This window comes from Vulpes vulpes, chromosome 3 (genome assembly GCF_048418805.1).
Source record: "Vulpes vulpes isolate BD-2025 chromosome 3, VulVul3, whole genome shotgun sequence".
NCBI classification, from domain to species: domain Eukaryota; kingdom Metazoa; phylum Chordata; class Mammalia; order Carnivora; family Canidae; genus Vulpes; species Vulpes vulpes.
The window spans coordinates 105,161,673-105,181,164 of record NC_132782.1 but is presented as its reverse complement, the minus strand read 5'-3'; the positions used below and the strand labels follow the sequence as shown (position 1 = coordinate 105,181,164).

Below are 19,492 nucleotides of genomic sequence, written 5' to 3'. Positions count from 1 at the left end.
ATTATAAACATAAAAATGATAATCACCTGTTATCCCACCAGCGACAGATACCAACACCCATTGACACTGTGGTACATTTCCATCCAGTACTTTTTCTATATGTATATTTAAGATAATTGGGAGTGGATCAAATAGTTCTTTAAAAAGATTTATTTATTTGAGAGAGAGAGAGAGTGAGCATGAACGGGAGGAGGGGCAGAGGGAGAGGAGAATGGCAAGCAGACTCCCCGCCGAGTGCAGAGCCCAACACGGGGCTCCATCCCAGGACCCTGAGATCCCTGACCTGATCGAAATCAAGAGTTGGACGCTTAACTGATTGAGCCACCCAGATGCCCCTACTTTTTCTTTCTTTTTTTTTTTAAAGCAGCTCAATTAAGGTATAATTGACATACAAGAAGCTGTACATATTAATTTAATATGTTTTGACACATACACACTCGTGAAACATCTCCACAGCCAGGATGATGAACATATCTATCACTCCCAAGTCAATTGTTTAAAAAGGTTTTATTTATTTGACATAGTGAGAGGGAGAGCACGAGCGGGGTGCGGGGCAGAGGGAGAAGCAGACTCTGCTGAACCAGAGCCCGACTGGGGCTCCATCTGAAGATCCCAGGATTGTGACCTGAGCTGAAGGCAGATGCTTATTTGACTGAGCCACCCAGGTGTCCCCCCAAGTCCAAATTTTTTAAGTGGAGTTTTTATTTTGGAGTAATTCTGGATTTACAGAGAAGTTGCAAAGAGAGTTCTGGCACAATCCTGACCCAGTTTACCCAGTTTACCCTCACATACCATGTACGTTCATTAAAACCAAGACTTTAATGTTGGTACGTCACTATTAATTCAACTACAGACTTCACTTGAACTTCACCACGGATTTTTTCATGGTGCCCTCTTTTCTGTTCTAGGATCCAACCCAGGATGCTGAGCTGCATTTGGCCAAATGTAGTTTTATAGCTTATCTTTTGTTACTTAACATGATCCCTCTAGAAACCATAAACCCTTCAAAAACACTGCTTTGGATGCTTCATATTTTTTGATACCAATTTATCATATTGCTTGACTTCAGTGATTTCTAAGGTTTGCTCTTGTAAGTGATGTTGCCATGAAACTCTCTGCAGCTGATATTCGCAGCCACCGCTGTGCCGCCGTCGCTCGCCGAGCTCCAGCAGAAGGAGAAGGGGGGTAAGTAAGGAGGTCTCTGTACCATGCCTCGTACAAAGCAGACTGCCTGCAAATCGACCGGTGGTAAAGCACCGAGGAAGCAACTGGCTGCAAAAGCCGCTCGCAAGAGTGCGTCCTCTACTGGAGGGGTGAAGAAACCTCATCGTTACAGGCCTGGTACTGTGGCACTCCGTGAAATTAGACGTTATCAGAAGTCCACTGACCTTCTGATCCGCAAACTTCCTTTCCAGCGTCTGGTGCGAGAAATTGCTCAGGACTTCAAAACAGATCTGCGCTTCCAGAGTGCAGCTATTGGTGCTTTGCAGGAGGCAAGTGAGGCCTATCTGGCGGGCCTCTTTGTAGACACCAACCTGTGTGCTATCCATGCCAAACGTGTCACGATTACGCCAAAAGACATCCAGCTAGCACGCCACATACGTGGAGAACGTGCTTAAGAATCCACTATGATGGAAAACATTTCATTCTTTAAAAAAAATTTTTTTTTCTCTTCTTCCTGTTATTGGTAGTTCTCTGAACGTTAGATTTTTTTTCCATGGGGTCAAAAGGTACTTAAGTATATGACTGCAAGTGGAAAAATAGGGGACAGAAATCAGGTATTGGCAGTTTTTCCATTTTCATTTGTGTGTGAATTTTTAATATAAATGTGGGGACATAAAGCATTAATGCAAGTCAAAATGTTTCAGTGAACACGTTTCAGCAGTTCAACTTTATAACAATTATAAATAAACTTGTTAAATTTTTCTGGACAATGCCAGCATTTGGATTTTTTTAAAACAAGTAAATTTCTTATTGATGTCAAAGAAAGAAAGAAAGAAAGAAAGAAAGAAAGAAAGAAAGAAAGAAAGAAAGAAAGAAACTCTCTGCAGCTAAATCTTTGTTCGCATCTTATATTGTTTCCTTGGGATTTTTTTTCTCCCCCTCCTCCTGGTCTACTGAGATGTAATTGACACATAAGATTATTTTCCTTGAGATATAACCAGTAGGTCGAAGTCCCCTAATATATACTTGCGCCTAGTCTTCTCGAGAAGGCAGTAGGATTTGGCAATTGTGATGATACTTCATTTCAGCCCAGAATCATTAGTGGAAGCTAAAATTATAGCGAGAAGGTTTGATGAGAAATGGGAAATTCACATGGTCTTGAAATAACTCCCCACATATTACTCCTTGATTACAAAGGAAAGAGTAGCCACTCGAAGTGGAGAAACCTGGCAGGCACCATCTGATTTGAGAGGTGGGAGTCAAAGACGTCAGAATGACACAGGCCAACACCCGAGCGTCATCTGCCATGCAAAGAAAACCACAAGATCAATCTGTGACATTCCTGCCAGAGATGCATTACCTGAATGTAATCACAAGAACACTTCAGGCAAACCCAAACTGAGGAACAGTCTACACCATAATTGGCTGTACCCTGCAAAAATGTCAAGGTCATGGAAGTCAAAGGGAAGCTGAAGAACGTTCTAGATGAAAGGAGATTAACGAGACATGACTGCCAAATGCAATATATATAATCCTGGCTTGGATCCTGAACTGTTAAAAAAAGAATTTTTGGGGGGGAAGAATTCATGCAAAAGGCATTATTGGGAAAACTGATCCATAGATCAGATGATAGTACTGTATCAATGTTAATTTCCTGACTTTGATAAATATATATATATTTATATATAAATATATATATGTATATATATATAGGAGGAGGCAGTGTGGACTTCTATCTGTAAGGTATTCTGGAGACGCCTGATATTAGATTTTTTTGTTGAGTGCTAAGAGGCATATTATGATGCCTTAGGATTCGAGCCTCAGAAAAGCCTTATTATCTCCCCACGGTGATGGGGAGATGCTTCCATGAAGTCTTGAAGTTTCCAATTTCCAGGAAAGTTGCAAATGACAACAAAGACCTCCCATAGGCTTCTTACCCAGGGACCATATTCAAGTTTTAATGATTGCCCGATGATAGTCTTTAGCAGAAAATGCCCAGTCTGTGATGATGCCTTGTGACCAAGTTTTATGTCTCCCCGGTCTCCTTCAGTCTGGGCTGGATTAGGAAGGACAGAGGGAAGGAGGAAGAGAGGGCTGGAGGGAGGGTCGGTTTCGATTTTTAGAGGAACCTTTGGTTTCCCAGCGTCAAAGTTTCTGAGTAGGAACATCTGGGAAACAGCAAAGCGTGCAGGAGAGAAACTACTTTCAGATTCACTCCACCCAGACAGGCATTGTTCACTCTTGGATGAATTCCCCATTTTTTTTCTTGACCATGTTTGAGATTAGAGTGACCGTATAACATTCCAGGGGCACATGGCATCTCTGGGTGAGCTTGCCGAGAGTACAGATTTTTGTCCTTGTTCTACACCAAGTCCACTGAGTTGGCATCTGCATTTTTAGCTGGTTCCCAGGGATGCTGATACAATTTAGGAATCTTTGTGGGGCACCTGGGTGACCCAGTCGGGTAAGCGTCGGCCTTCCGCTCAGGTCACCTGCGAGTGGACAGTTATCTCTATCTTGGGGTCCTGGGATGGGGCTCCGTGCTCAGGGAGTGAGTCTGTTTCCCCCTCTCCCTCTGCTCCTCCCCACTGCTGGGGCTCTCCTCTCTATCCCTCAAATATGTAAATAAAAAATATTTTGAAGAAAGACCATCATCGTTGCGTTCTGTATCTGTGACATTTAATATTCCACCAGAAACACCTCCCTTCGCCATGAGGAGGCCTTTTCTATCACTTACATGAACATGTATTGGTTATATCATCCAAGTGGTTTTTGAAAAATCTTCTAAAGGCCAGCCATCCTCACGATTCAGGTTTGTGACATGTATTCGAAGAGAGAGTCTAAGTCAAGGTGGGCACACACGGAATGGGCTGAGAGAGCGTCTGTGGAATCTCAGTGAGACACGTGGGACCTTCATATCAAGCAACGGAATGAAGCAGGGTCTGGCTCCGTGACTCACGCTCCGAGGGCAAGGCTGAGCTGGTGCCATCACGTTGGGTAGCAGCATCTGCTGAAAGCAAAACTCTGCGGAGCCAGTGGCCCAGCGTTGCCACGTGCAGGAATTGGGTTCCCAGGGATGTTCTGCACAGAGAGCAGACACATGATCTGCAGAGCTCACTGCAGCATTGCCCAGAATAGCAGAGGACGGGGCAGGACACAAACAGGTCTCCATCAATAGGAGACGGAGACTGTGCCATGGAGGGCTGGGTAGCCATGAAGGGAATGTGCCAGTTCCACACGTAGTGACAGGAGGAGCTGGCCCAAGAGCCTCTTCAACGGACCCAAATTGTGCATGTACACGTTTTTAAGTATGAGAGATAACTGTCCACTCGCAGGTGTGTCTATGCAGGAAACGCTTCTGGAAAGACACAGAGAGACTGTTAAAACCATCGTGGCTTGTGGGGAGGTGGCCTCAGAGGCGTGGGCCACAAAGGAGATCTGGATTTTTTTTTGTTTATCGTATTATCTTCTTGTGCTGTTTGGAAATTTTACCTTGTGGATGTATTATCTGCTTTGTTAAAAAAACAAAGGGCAACCTGGGTGGCTCAGCAGTTTAGCACTGCCTTCGCCCAGGGCCTGATCCTGGAGACCCGGGATCGAATCCTATGTCAGGCTCCCTGTGTGGAGCCTGCTTCTCTCTGTGTGTCTCTCCTGAATAAATAAAATCTTAAAAAAAACTCAAAAAAACAAAATCTAGTAAAAATAGATAAACATTAAGGAAATGTCACCTGTGGGAGGGGGCGGGGGGCTGGTGGCAGCAGTGGTTTGGGGTGTGATGGATGTGGCACGTGCCCTGGTACTTCCTGGCGATGCTAATGGGTACTGACACCTCCTCCTAATTGCAGTGGGCTGGCCGCTCTGAGACGCATCTGTCACCCGTCCCCACTGTAGCAGGAGCTCTGCGTGCTGAGCATGTGCAATGCAGGGCCCGTCCTGCCGGCTGGGAAGCTCGAGTCCAATCCACAGGTTTCCAGATCTGCTCCTGGGCCTCTAGGCTTCTTCCCACTGCTTCCGTGTGGCCTCCTCCTTCTAGGTTTACAAGGTGGCTCCTCGGGCTAGAAGCCCAGCCCATGGTCGCTGGAGCACGGTGGCTGGGAGTGGCATGCAGAGGGCTTAGAGCAGGGTTCAAGGCCTGCTTCCCCTGCTTACTGTGTGGCCTTGGGGAACTTGCTCAACTTCTCCGAGCCTTCCTTTCCTCATCGGTAAGATGGGGTTAATAACCATATCTATGTATGTCATGGGGCTGTGTTAACGGAGAGTCTGTAGTAAGAGCTCATCAGATGTCAGCTGTTTGTTTTCTTTTTTATTTATTCATGAGAGACACAGAGAGAGGCAGAGACATATGCAGAGGGAGAAGCAGGCTCCATGTGGGGAGCCCTATGCGGGACTCGATCCCGGGACCCTGGGATCACGCCCTGAGCCAAAGGCAGATGCTCAACCACTGAGCTACCCAGGTGCCCACAGCGATTTATTTCCTTAACAAACATTTATTAAGCCTCCTAGTCAATGCTAAATCCTTTGCTAAGAGCTGGGGATGAAACATGCCTTTTAAGGTGAAATAGTCTTTCTTTTTAAGTGACTCAGAGACCAACAGGAAAGGGTACTACTACACAATATTTAATAGTTGTTCTTCAAAATGCTACCACATTCATTATCTTCTTCAGTTTTTATCGTAAGCCTGTGAGGTAGCAATTACTGCTCAGATTTTATAGATGACAACATTAAGGTTCCTGGAGGACAGAGCAGTGGGCTGGGGGCAAAAGGACACCGGGCTTCTTTCTGACCGCATCTGACATTGGGTGTGTGGCCCACACGTGGCTCTCACAGCTCTCTGCCACAGCAGGTGGGCGTCCATCAGTTCAGGTCCGGCTCTCCCCAGATCTACTGCGGGCCCCACAGGTTGAGGTCTCTGTCCCACAAGACTGTCCCCTACTGAGGGTGCCAACCACAAGGAATAGGTCGCCAGGTACTCACCACTGCTGTCCGACGTGGCTACGGCTGGAAGGTTCCCACAGCCCTCTCCTGGGATTCGCTTTCTTTCACCAGAACAGTTCACATACCTCAAGCCACGGGTGGGGAGTGGCACGAGGAGCCTGGGCCCTTGGTAGCCTGAGAGGTGTCCCTGTGGCCCCCACGGAGCCTTCGCTCTCCCTGGAGCAGGTTCAGAGGCAGGGCCCCTCCCAAGTTCGGGGGCTGCTGAGGGCACCCCAGCTGTGTCCCCTTGGGCAGCTTGTTTCCCCCTGGCCGATCCTCTAATTCTCTTCTGAAAAATGCTGTGGCAGCTTGTGGCTGTATCCAAACGCCTGGCTAAAAGTGGCCCAGACAACAAGGACATTTATTATGCATTTGGATAAGCGGCCTGAGGGTAGGTGGCTCCAAAGATGCCTAATTCAGCCCTTGACGGTGTCCATATGGGCTCTGGGACAGCTTCTCTGCTTTTTTTTTTTTTTTTTTTTTTTTTAACTTTCCTCCTAGGGCTGCACAGACACCATAACCTCATGATGCCCTAAAGCAGGAGGAAGGGGTTCTCTGAGGATGTGTCTCACTTTGAACCAGGGCGGGGGGAGGGGAGGGAATCTTTCCCTAGATATCCTCTCAGTGGCCAGAGCTGGGTCCCATGCCCATGCCTACACCAATCACCAATGTGATCTAGAAGGTTCTACAAGGTCTGGGTGCAGCCACCCTGGCCAGCCTCAGCAGAGGCCCTGTCCCCACAGAGCTCCCTTCAGTTCCCTGAATGACATGGTTCCCTCCTGGTGTCCCCTGTTAATGCCAATGCACCCTTCCTATCTCGGCTAGGGTTTTTTTTTTTTTTTTTTTTAAGATTTTATTCATTTATTCATGAGAGACAGAGAGAGGCAGAGACATAGGCAGAGGGAGAGGCATGCTCCATGCAGGGAGCCTGATGCGGGACTCTATCCTAGGACTCCAGGATCACACCCTGGGCCAAAGGCAGATGCTCAACTGCTGAGCCAACCAGGCATCCGTCTCGGTTAAGTTTTAAAAAGAATTTACTAAACCCCTCTGCCTTACTTTCCTCCTTAGCAAAATGCATTTCTATTACTTACTCATCTTTCACATTTGTATGAGGAGATTGCTCGATTGGGCAGTTCTTTGGTCTCACGTGGGGTGACATGCAGCCGCTGCCAGATGGCGGCTGTGGCAGTTGTGACCAAGATGGCTTCACTCATGTGGCTGGTGCCCTGGAGGGGCAGCTGGAAGCGGGGGGCTCATGAAGTCTCCTCACAGGACTTGGGCTTCTTTACATGGCGGCCAGATCCCAAAAGCACAACAGTGGAAGGTTCCAGGTCTTCTGAAGGTTTTTGGGTTCAGAGCTAGCATGGTGTCATGTCTTCCATATTTCACTTGGTTAAAATGAGTCAAAGGACCACCCCAAAGTCGAGGAGAGGGGTTCTCTACAGGGTCTGAACACTGAGAAGCATGGGTCACTGGGAGTTATCTTTGAAGACTAGATACCATACCATTTTAATAGGCTACCTACCCAGTAGTTTCCACAACAGATGAAAAATAGTCCTTTAAGTCATTGCCATTGCAAGACACACTCAGCCAAATGAATAAGTCTGCTAAAGTCACATTGCCTCTAACCCTAGACAATGGTCTGTTCCCCCAAAGCCCATCTTGTAGAGGAAGACAGCTAAAATAATAACCTTTTTCACAAGGGCTCAACATCTAAGATCTTACTCAAAAAACTTATTTTTCTCTCTTTTTTGTGGGGAGAATGTCTCTTTTTTGGGTGCAGGGGATCTCAAGACACAGCAATGATAGGGAAAGAGCACTGGAACACAAGTCAGGAGCTGTAGATTATAATACCAATTTGGCAAGTAAGTAGCCTAGGCTTTGGGAAATCTCTTCCCCTGTCTGGGCACAAGCTGTTCCTCTAGGAAAATGAGAAGGATAGAACTACATAAAGGATGGAAATAGGTTTCCTTTATGGCAGCTTTTCCCACAATAAGCCTGCCCAACAGAGGGGCAGAAAATAATCTCTTGGCACATATCTCATGACTTTAGGTGGCCCACCCACAGGGCATGGAACAATATCCTTACTTACTGAGATAGTTACTTGGTCACAAATTCTTTTTCAGTCCTTCTGCTCACACCAAGGTATGGCATGTCATCAACCTCTAAGGCATGGTGGAGTAATCAGGATAAGTAAGATGAGCTGCTGTAACAACTCCAGGATCTTTTTTTAAAAGATTTTTTAAAAATTATTAATTCATGGGAGACACAGAGAGGTAGAGACATAGGCAGAGGGAGAAGCAGGTTCCCCAAAGGGAGCCTGATGTGGAACTCGATCCCAGGACCCCAGCATCACAACCTGAGCCAAAGGCACTCAATGGCTGAGCCAAGCAGGTGCTCCCCCAACAATTCCAGAATCTTACTGTCCTACATCCAGATGGCCAACAGACATGGATAGATGCTTGACATCACTCATCATTAGGGAAATGCAAATCAAAACCACAGTGAGCTACCCTCACACACCTGTCAGAATGGCTAACATCAACAACTCAGGAAACAACAGGTGTTGGCGAGGATGTGGAGAAAGGGGAACCTTCTTGCACTGTTGGTGGGAACGCAAACTGGTGCGGCCACTCTGGAGAACAGTATGGAGGTTCCTCAAAAGGTTAAAAATAGAATCACCTTAGGATCCAGCAACCAGACTACTGGTATTTATCCCCCAAATACAAAAACATTAATCCAAAGGGATACATACACCCCCTATGTTTACAGCAGCATTATTTACAAGAGCCAAGTATGGAAGCGGCCCAAGTGTCATGGCTAGATGAATGGATAAAGAAGGTGTGGTGGAGATCTACAGTTGGAATATTAGCCATAAAAAATGAAATCTTGCCATTTGCAACCACGTGGATGGAGCTAGAGAGTACTTTGCTAAGCTAAGTGAATCAGAGACAGACAAATACCATATGATCTCACTCATATGTGGAATTTAAGAAACAAAACAAATGAGCAAAGGAAAAGAGCGAGACAAGGCAAGAAACAGACTCCGAACTGTAGAGAACACACTGATGGTCACCACAGGAGAGGTGAGTGGGGGATGGGGAAACGAGCGATGGGGATGAAGGAGCGCACTTGTGATGAGCACGGGGTATCGTATGCAAGGGTTGAATCATTCTGTTGTACACCTGAAACTAATATTACCCTGTATGTTAACTATACTGGAAATTAAATTAAAACTTAAAATAAGGGGGATCCCTGGGTGGCTCGGCGGTTTGGCACCTGCCTTTGGCCCGGGGCATGATCGTGGGGTCCTGGGATCAAGTCCGGCGTTGGGCTCCCAGCGTGGAGCCGGCTTCTCCCTCTGCCTGTGTCTCTGCCTCTATCTCTCTGTGTGTCTATCATAAATAAATAAATAAATAAATAAATAAATAAATAAATAAATAAATCTATCTTAAAAAAAAAACACCTTAAAATAGAAAAAGAATATTCCCATATTTTCTTGGCCAAAACTGCCACGGGATCTCACCTAGAAGCAAGGGGACTTGGAAGGAGGGCCTAACAGTGAACCAAAGAGAGAGAACGCAGATACTGGTGGATCATTAGCAAGTCACTGCTATGCTTGCTAGTCCTCAGGGAAGCAACAGGATCTCAGTACTATGAAGTTATACTGTTTGGGGCTTTCTGAGTGGCTCTGTCTACTGTTACCTTCTCTTTGTGGTGAGCAATGCTGGCTTTCCATTTCAGTTGGTAATATGAAGTTTCCATATTAAATAAATGCCTTTTTAATGAATGAATGAATGAATGAATGAATGAATGAATTTATTTATCTTAAAGGTTTGAGAGAAAGAGAGAGTGCAGGGTGGAAGGGCAGAGGGAGAGGGGAAGCAGACTCCCTGCTGAGCAGAAAGCCCAACGCAGGGCTCGATCTCATGATCCCGAGATCATGACCTGAGCTGAAAGCAAGAGTAGGTCACTTAACCTACTGCACCACCCAGGCGACCCTAAATAAATACCTTTCTAAAAAATGAGTCATTGAGGCAAAAAGTATAAAGATATGTGAACACTTGACATTTGGGAAACTGATCTAGGGCCGTGTTGTCCAGTGGAACTTTCTGCAACAATTGAAATGTATCCTGTGTGGTCCAATATGGTAGCCACTAGCCATGTGTAGCTACTGAGCACTTGAAAGGTGCCTAGGGTGACTGAGAACTGTATTTTAAATTTAATTTTAAATTTTACTACATAAGACAATGCAGAGCTAGGGTGACAGCCAAGATTGACAATGAATGCTGGCAACGTGTCTCAAGGGGAATTCAGAGGGCAAGAGTGCTATGATTGTTACTGATGGCTGGGATGGGTGTGAGAGGCATGTGATGGTGAGCATGCCACTTACTGGTCTTTGCTATACTTAATTTTCTTAAAGGGTCTTTCTAGCTCTAACATTCCAGAATTATATATCCTTCCCTAAACCTCCAGTAGCATTTAGTACCCCCTTAATGATCTGTCTAACCCACGATGTAGTGGAAGTATTTCTCTCTGGTCTCCGTGTTCCTTTTAAAACCTCCTACCATCTGCTCCTTTCTCAATAAATGTAGAGACTATTGATTAGAGGGATTAACTTGAAAGTACTTACCCATATCTACATGCATTTGCCCTGAAACTAATGATTTCAGGCTTGTGAGATGTGAGTCACCTTCTCTTTTTCTCAAGAAAGACGTTGAAAAGCCACCTCTTTGGAGGCAAGGGGTCATTACCAACGGAAAAGGGAAGGACCCCTTCTGCTTAATGTGTGGCTAAAAGTGGGATGCTGGAAATAACCTTTCACCATGTGACCGCAGAGGTGGGACAGGCTGTCAACAGGCTTTGGTTGTCTTGGAGAGGAATCCACAGGTTCTGCTGCAGAGAAGGGAGGCAGGGGTGTGGAGCAGACGCTGAGAGTCGGGAAGACTGGCAGTTCTTCTAGAGCCTTCCCCAGCATCCCTGGCAGGCCTGGAGGGATGGGTCACCGGACTGACCCCAGCTGGCATTTCAGACAGCTTTATAATTACCCTATCTATTCTTCAACTTACCAGGGACCTTCTGATCTTGTTTGAATGCGTGTGTGTTTTAGATGTGTCTTTTATCTTAGCCTGATATTCTAATCATTTTCTTTTCCTTTCCTCTCAGGCTTTTTTTTTTTTTTTTTTTTAAGATTTTATCTATTTGAGAGAAAGAGAGATAAAGAGAGTGTGAGTGAGCATGAATAAGGGGAGGGCGGGGGTGGGGGAAGAGAAAAAGAGAGGGGATCTCAAGCAGAGCCCGATGGGTGTCTTGATCTCATGACCCTGAGATCATGATCTGAGCCAATATCAAGAGTCGGACACTAAACCAACCAAGCCACCCAGATGCCCCCTCTCTGGCCTTCTTTATCATTTGGACCACAAGACTGTGCTGTTAGGGCCAACTTGGTTCTCCTTCCTTCTGCTTTTTGCTGTGATTGTATTACCTTGAACAAGCTCCGTCACTTCCTGACCTCAGTTTCCTGTTTGGGAAATAAAATATTTCCATGGCATCGGAAGAACCAGTGACGCACAACTCTTGACCCGGCTCACCATGTTTCTATCACCTCCCGTTGTCACTGCCTCAGTCTGAGCCCTTGTGCTCTTTCAAACTTAGGACCGTGGTCCTAACACACTGAAGGGCCGTCCCCACAGGCACTGGGCTCCCCTGCAATCTGTTCTCCCACCTGAGCTGGAGTGATCTTTCCAACATGTAAACTGGGAGGTGGTTAGGTCACCAGGGTGGCGCCCTCATGAATGGGGTTAGCGCCCTATGAAGAGACGGGAGAAAGCTTGCTTCCTCCCTGTGTTCTTTGCCATGAGAGGCGCCAACTGTGGACCAGGAAGGGGACCTTCAGCAGACACCAGATCTGAGAGCACCTTGACCTTGGACGTCCTGGCCTCCAGAGATGCAGGAAACAAATCGTTTGTTGTTTAAGCCCCAGCCTCTGACAGTGAGACGGCTGGTCCTCCTCCAATTTGGCCAGTTCTCAGTGCTGTCCACGGCGGGAGGGCAGTGTGGGGAGAAAACTGGACTTTGGGGTTTAAATACTTGCTCTGACACACACCCTCTGTAGACTCCGGACCCACTGTCATCCACAACCCATTTCTGCCCCTGGGCCCTGAGTATAAAACAATGAGTTCATTGCGTTCTAGGGAAAATGAAATAAGATGTGGATGTAAAGCTCAGAGAACAGAGCCTGCTGCTCCACATGTGTCTACTGATGGCTGGTCAGCTCCTTAATTGGGGTGAAAGTGATTGCTGAATTCTGGATCTTTTTCCTAATATTTTTAAATGACAAATTTCAAATATAATGAGAGGTTGTAAACATACCCGAAACCTACATTCTATCATTAATGTTTTGCTGTATTTGCTGTTACCTCTCTGCCCACCCATCCATTTATCCATCCGTGATACATCTGATTTTTGTTATATTTTAAAGTGAATCTGGGGCATTACCTACTTCATATATTTGACCCCTAAATACTTCGGCATGCCTGTCATTAACTAGAGTCCACCGTTTGTTTGCAGCCTTTCCCTCTTTTGATGCACAATCTACATACACTGAAACGCATAGATCTTGATTGTACGTTCACTGAGTTCTGACAGATGCATACACACCTGTGTGATCTAAATCCCTGTCAAGACACAGAATATTATTATCTCCAGAAAATTCTCTCATGCCTCATCCCAGACAATTGCTGGCCCCAGCCCCGGAAGCAACTATTTTTTTGATATTCTTCATTCTAGGTTAGTTTCCCCTATTCTACAATTTCATACACAGGGAATAATACAATATATGCACAGCACATACTCCTTTGTGCAAGGCTAATGCATTCACTCGACACAATACTTTTGGGATTCATATCAATAATTTCTTTATCACAGCACATATTGGTCAGCTTGGGCTGCCATACAAAACACCATGCAGTGAGTGACTCAACAAATTTAGTTCCTTATAGTTCTGGAGGCTGGGAGTCTGAGATCAGGGTGCCAGCATGGTTGGGTTCCTGGTGAGGGTTCTCTTCTTCCTGACTCACAGATGACTGTTCTCATCCTGTCCTGATCATCTACCAAAGGCCCCACCTCCAAATGCCACCACATTGGTTGTTGGGGCTTCAACATGTGAATTTTGGGGGAGATACGGACATTCAGGCAATAGGGCAATGCCAAGGTTTTTCTTTTCCATATTTAGACATCTCTTGAAACTCAACTGCCAAGCTAATGCAACCAGCTCTCCTCAGATGAAAGACGTCAATAAAGAGGAATACTGCTGTGCTATCAAATAACTTATTATGAACCAGGGCAATAATTCATAAGCTGTAAATGGCATAGATTTTGAGAGATATGAGTGACTGATGTATTTGGCAGGATAAAGGCCATCCAAGTAGCAACTTCATGGCATAATAAAAATAGGATTTTTCCTCTTTTTTCAAATGCTTGAGTAGGGCAGGGAGGCTCTTGACAACTGTTACATGACATGAGGGTTTTAATCAGACATACAAGCCAGTGGACTTTACTTAACATTCAGGGCAAGGATTCCATCTCACTTTTCCACTGCTAGATCCCTGGACCTGGAAGTGGGCCTGAAGAGTAGTGGGTGATCAATAAATATTTGCTGGATTAATTGAGCATCACAAATGTGCAGCTATGAAATGCTGACTCATCCTCCCAAATAGGTTGTTCCTGAATTTCTGGTAACTGTCCTATGAGTCTGTGTTGCCTTCTGACCAGTCAGGTTGCATTACTCTTTTGCCATGCCTATATCCCATCCTTTAGCCTCCAGCTCTGGTTAATGGGAATAAGTTACAGAGTTAGGATAAAGAAGACAATGGGAGTTGATGTCAGTATATGTGGGATGGTATCTTGGTCAGGTCTTTTTTGGTTTGTAAAGAACAGAAAACTGACTTAAGCAAAGAGGGAAGGTTGCTGGCTCATTTAACTGAGCTGCCTGGCATTGCCTGGCTTTAGGCATGGCTGGACCCAGGAGCTCATTTTGGTTTCTTGGGTCTTCTTTCTACCCTTCCCCCCATTTCTCTGCCCTAGTTTCCTTTATAATGTTTCATTCCTGGTAGGTTATGTTACGGGTGAAACCTTTAGCAGAAAGACAGCTTCTCCTCTCAATAATTCCAGCAACAGTCCTGAGATTGTATCTTCTTGATCTGACCTGAGTCATGTGGCCTTCTCTGGCACGCTGGCACCAGAACCATGGCACTAATATGTCACAGGCACTCCTGCTTCCAACATAGGCAAAGCCCAGGAATGGGACCAACCCCACCTGAATGACATAGACTAAATGGGGGAAGAGGAGGCCCCACAAAGTAAAATCAGAGGGGGCAGTGGATGCTGTACAGGGCAAGCAACAGATGCTAGTTGCAAGTGGGTGGCTCACATGGCCGCTAAATCATCCTGGATGAAGGTTAGACTTGGAGTGGACAGGAAGACCTGTTATGGAAGGAAAGCCTTCCATAAAAGAAGGAAGATCCGTAGATGACTTCAATGACAGTGAGCCATGAGGTGCATCCCCGGCACAGAGCATGTGGTCAAGAATTCGTGGGATGAATACACCAATGAGGGGAAGGAAGTGTAGGAGCAGAGGTTTGGAATACAAAGTGGATAACTGGGGGCACACCAGTCTCACTTGTGGGAATTGTGGCCATTAGACTTGGAGGGGAGGTGGATGGTCTGAGCCCAGACAAGTGGTTGAAAATATAGGCGTTTTTCTTTAAGAGAAATGGGAGCTCCAGGGGCTTTGTCTGAAAATTTTGACACACAGAGAGGGAGACCATGAGGGAGAGGAGGTGCAGAGAATGGCAGGAGGAGCAGGTGGCAAAGACGAGAGTCAAAAAGGCAATGACGTTACTGCAATTAAGAAGAAAACTTGGAATGAGCCTCCTTAGTCCTCTGACGATGCATGGCTTCTCCGCACAGACTTCCTGGAGCTGAATGATGTGTGCAGCAGGAAGACAGCATTGTTGCCAGACTGACGTTTTCAGACTGTAATTAATTGTGTTAAAAATCTTTACTTCTCCAAAGCTCAATGGAATCCTGCCACTGGGGAGATCAAATTATTCCCCTACTCTTTTTCCTTTTGAAACAAAAGCATATTGTGAAATTTATCAGAATCAATTAATATTTGTATCTGCTCTAATCCTTTAGGTATTGAGCCATCTTCCTTTCTGCTGGGTTTGATTTCATGACAATAAATGGTACCCAGGGGCACGATGACTGAGGTAGCGATTTAATCGGAATTTCTGATGTGTGGCAAAATTCATCCCAATGCAAACAATTAGCCCTAGAGCCCTCCAAGAACCCAACTGGAGCCAAGAATGGCAAGGTGTCCAGGACAGAGAGCAACAGAGCTGAGTTCCAAATTTCTAGCTCCCTGGGATCCGGTGTTATCACCTTCAGAAGTGCCCATCATGTACCAAAAAGGGTGTTACAATTATCAGCCCTGTTGGGAAGATGTTGCTGAACTGTCTACACAACATCAGAAAGCTTGTTTTCTTGAATGATAATTAGAACATCTCCATGGGAGGGCTAGTTCATAAAGATGCTCCCTGTGAAATTCCTCCATCCACACAAACAAGCCAGACGGGGTACTGCGACCAGGGGGGCAGAGGCTGCCGCTAATTAGACATGACATCAGCATTTATACTCCACTGGCCAATTATGTCAGGAGAAGTAAATAAAGCTAATGAAACTTTCTTTTCATCTGTGCCAAGAGCTAGAGTCTCAGTAGGGGAGATTGGTCCAGAACCCCCTCTGCTGGAGATCCTGTAGGGGATGTGTGACTTTATTGCCAGAATTCCTTGGAGAGAGGGGGAGGGGGGGAGGGGAGAGAAAGCTTGATTGAATAATTAAATAGATAAACTGCATTCCATTTGTCGGAGGAGACGTAATTTTGGGATGGAAAGAATTTGCTTTCCAGTCTGTGACTCCGAGAGGGGCGGGGAGCCTCCACATTGGATGGTCGACCGTGTGCAGCTAAGCGGGTGCGTGTGTTGTTTCCACCCCTTCCAGCACAGGGGGCTGCGGCCTACCCCCCCCCCCCCCCCCCCCCCCCCCCCCCCCCCCCCCCGCCAGGCCCCGCAGGCCACTTTGAGGCTTGATGCAGTGTAGGGGTCCTGGGCTCCAATCGCGCGGCTTGGGTTTGACTTAGCCCTGCCACTTTCGAGTTGTGTGATCCTGGGCAAGTTCCTCACTGTCTCTGCACTTCAGTTTCCTCCTCCGTAAAATGGGGATAATAAAAGTACTTACCTTGGTGCGGCAGTTGGCAGCATTCAGTGAGTTCGTGTGTGTGGAGTGGCTGGCCGGGTAGCCGGTGTCCCTTGTGCCTCAGCTGCCTCCTCCCACCCCACTCCGCCCCACAGCTAACCAGAGGGCAGTTTCTTGTTTCCTTTTGAGGATGAAAACACCAACCACTGCTCTGCTACTCACATCACACCTGCCTTCCTCTTTCCTGCTCCCACTGCCAGACCCATTCTCACCACCTGTTGTAATCATCAGCAACCGTATTCTTCTAGAAATTTGAAAATTTAAATCTGGGAAGTAAAACACATAAGGGGTGGGGGAGCAGTGGGTCCCTTGTGATGCACTGGTGGGCTCTGTGCAGGCGGTAGGGGTGGGGAATCAAATGTGTGGTGCTTGATGGTTATCAGCACGGTCGTTATTACCTACTGTGTGCATATTCTGTACCCATGGGTAGGCCAATGCATGAAGCAGTAAGTTCATTTAAACCTTACAGGGAAGGTTTTGTACCCATTTTATAGATCAAGAAACTAAGTCCCCTAAACATGATATGACCTGCCCAAGGCCTCAGGGTTATTGCACAACTTTTCCTCCCGGGCCTGGAAGGGGAGGGATGTTTTAGAAGTGAGGAGACAGGCAGGAGGCCATGACAATGACTCGGTGACCTGAGTGGCAGCTGTGGCAGTGGGGATGGCATTTACTGATGGCTCACTGCATGCCTGGCCGTAGGCTGACAGCTCAGCACACACTATTTCAATTAATCCACACCCAAGCACCATTACTGTCCTCCTCAGACAGATGAGAGTGTGGATGAGGTTTGCAGAGGTTAAAAACGCCCAAAGGCAGGATGTCACTGGAGGCCCAGATGGGATCTGGGTCCAGAGTCTACCTTGGGAACCTCTGCTGTCAACCAAGGGTGCCAAGGATCCCGGGGGACTGAGGTATTAGCAGTTGTGAGAGACTGGACATGGCGCATGGGGCAGAGGGAGAGCTAGAGGCTGGGTTTCTGATTCCAGGCAGATGGCTGGGGAATGTTGCCACTCGCCAAGATAAGGAACAATAGAAAGCGTTTTTAGAAGGAAGATGAATTTGATTTTGGAAATGGCTCTGAGTCGTCTTGGGGACACTGTTTCGTTGTCCAGTTGGCCTTCGCAGTACATAATTTGGAGGCCTTAGACGTTCATCTCATCTTTAAAATGGTCTGTGTGGGGATTGTCATCACAAACGTGGTAATTAAGGTTGTGCTGGTGGTACTGATGCTTCCCAAGGACAGGAGGGAGCAGGGGGGTGCTATCCAAGCTGTAGGAAACATCAATATTTAAATTGTCTCACTGAAGTTGAAGGCCACTTTCTGTCACGGGGGCTGGGCACAGGGCTTGGTGCCTACTTGGCAAATGTCTTTGGGATGGATGAATAATTGGAGGGAAGGTTCATGGTACAGAGGGTTGCTGAGCGGTGCATGTCAACAGATATCTGTCGGGAGTACCAGGTCCTGGGCCAGGCAACGAGAACACAGTGGCCGACAAGACATTGTTCCTGTCCTCAGGTACTCACGATCTTGTCTGACACACACTGGAGATCAGGAAAGTACAGGACTACATGAAAAGTACAGTACAATTTCATTTAAATGACTTTTCAAAATCTGTGACAGCTAAACTATGTGCTTAAGGGACACAGTGTTCCAGTTTGGTAGTTTTAAAAAAAGCAAATCCAGAGAGTCTTTCAAAGATGTTATAAGAGATGAAGTCATTTAATTTCTTTGTGAAAGCTTGAAAGAACGGTTTCAAAACCCAAGGAGAGACTTTTCTACAGCACAGTAGTAAGCCACACCCTGCACTAGCTCTCTCCTTCCACGTCTAAAACACACACCGTAGGGTCCACCTGGAGGCAGAGCTTCAGTGACCGCCAGATGACCAGTTCTCTACAGATGGTGGCTTTTGCCTGACAAGATGAAGGCCAACTGGGCATCAGTCCAGAGACTCTCACCTGCTTCTCAGTGAGGCACAGACGAGGAGGCCCTCTGAGAAATGCATCAGCAGGAAGTGGGATGTGCCCGCCGGTCAGTCAACCAGTCAGTCACCCCATGGCTCTGTCCACGCTCTCAGGCTTACCACCCATTCTGTCCTTTTCATTCTTATCTCATGGCCACGGCTGTGCTCCCAAGGCCCTTTGTTTCCCCTTCCAGTGTCCTTTTCCAATTCCATGTTCAGCCCTATTCTCACTCGAGATTGCTCAACCCATACCTTTCTCCATGTGCTCTCAGACTACTCCCATCCCGACTTCCCTGGAAAGATGAGTCTCTGCTGATTCCCATTTCTTTCCTGCTACTCATTTTTTTTTTTTTTTTAAGCAACTTAAAGTAGCTTTCACGCGCACAGCGAGGTGCTCTTTCACAATTACTGGTGAGCCTGAACCCATATCCTAGGGTTTTTTTTTGTGACTGCAATGGCTGTTGGGTTGTATTGTTGGCATTTCTGGTTCTGGCCAATGGGACTTACGATGGAGAATCAATTGGGGGCCTCTGGGTGATAATTCCTCTTGACAGAAAAAGTGACTCTGGAGGTAGAGACCCACCTCATCAGCCCTTTCTTCCCATCCTGGAACACAGTTCCATGTGGACGTAATGCTTGCAGCTGGGCCACCGTCTTCTCAGTAGGAATCATGGACCTGTCAACACTGAGCTAACCTACTGAGGTCTTCGAGCATCCTGGAACTGCCAACATCAGGAGTCAGGACTGACGTTGTGTGAGAAAAAACACCCTCCTTACTTATCAAGCCCCTTCTGATACTGTTACCATTGGCTAGAAGGGTTCCAACTGAAGTATGTGCTTTTACTGATGAGGAAGCTGAGGTACGTGGAGGTTCGTGACTCTTGTGAGAGAACCCATGTTCATAGTAAAACCTAAGAGCCCGGATTCAGACCTGGGTCTGTCTTCAGAGGCATAGGGGCTCTGGAAGCAAGCACCTCTCATGACAAAACGCCTCAACTCTACTGAGACATAGTTTTTGTAAAATAAACTACTAAGCTGCACACATTTAACATCTTCAATGACTTCTGGCA

At 46.5% G+C, this 19,492-nt stretch overlaps 1 protein-coding gene across 1 annotated transcript; it reads left to right on the top strand.

Moving 5' to 3' along the window:
- Positions 1-1,193: 1,193 nt before the first annotated feature.
- Positions 1,194-1,654, top strand: LOC112923335 (histone H3.3A-like). The gene has a single exon (XM_026003133.2). The coding sequence runs from the start codon at positions 1,209-1,211 to the stop codon at positions 1,617-1,619; it is 411 nt and encodes a 136-aa protein (XP_025858918.1). The 5' UTR covers positions 1,194-1,208; the 3' UTR covers positions 1,620-1,654.
- Positions 1,655-19,492: the final 17,838 nt, after the last annotated feature.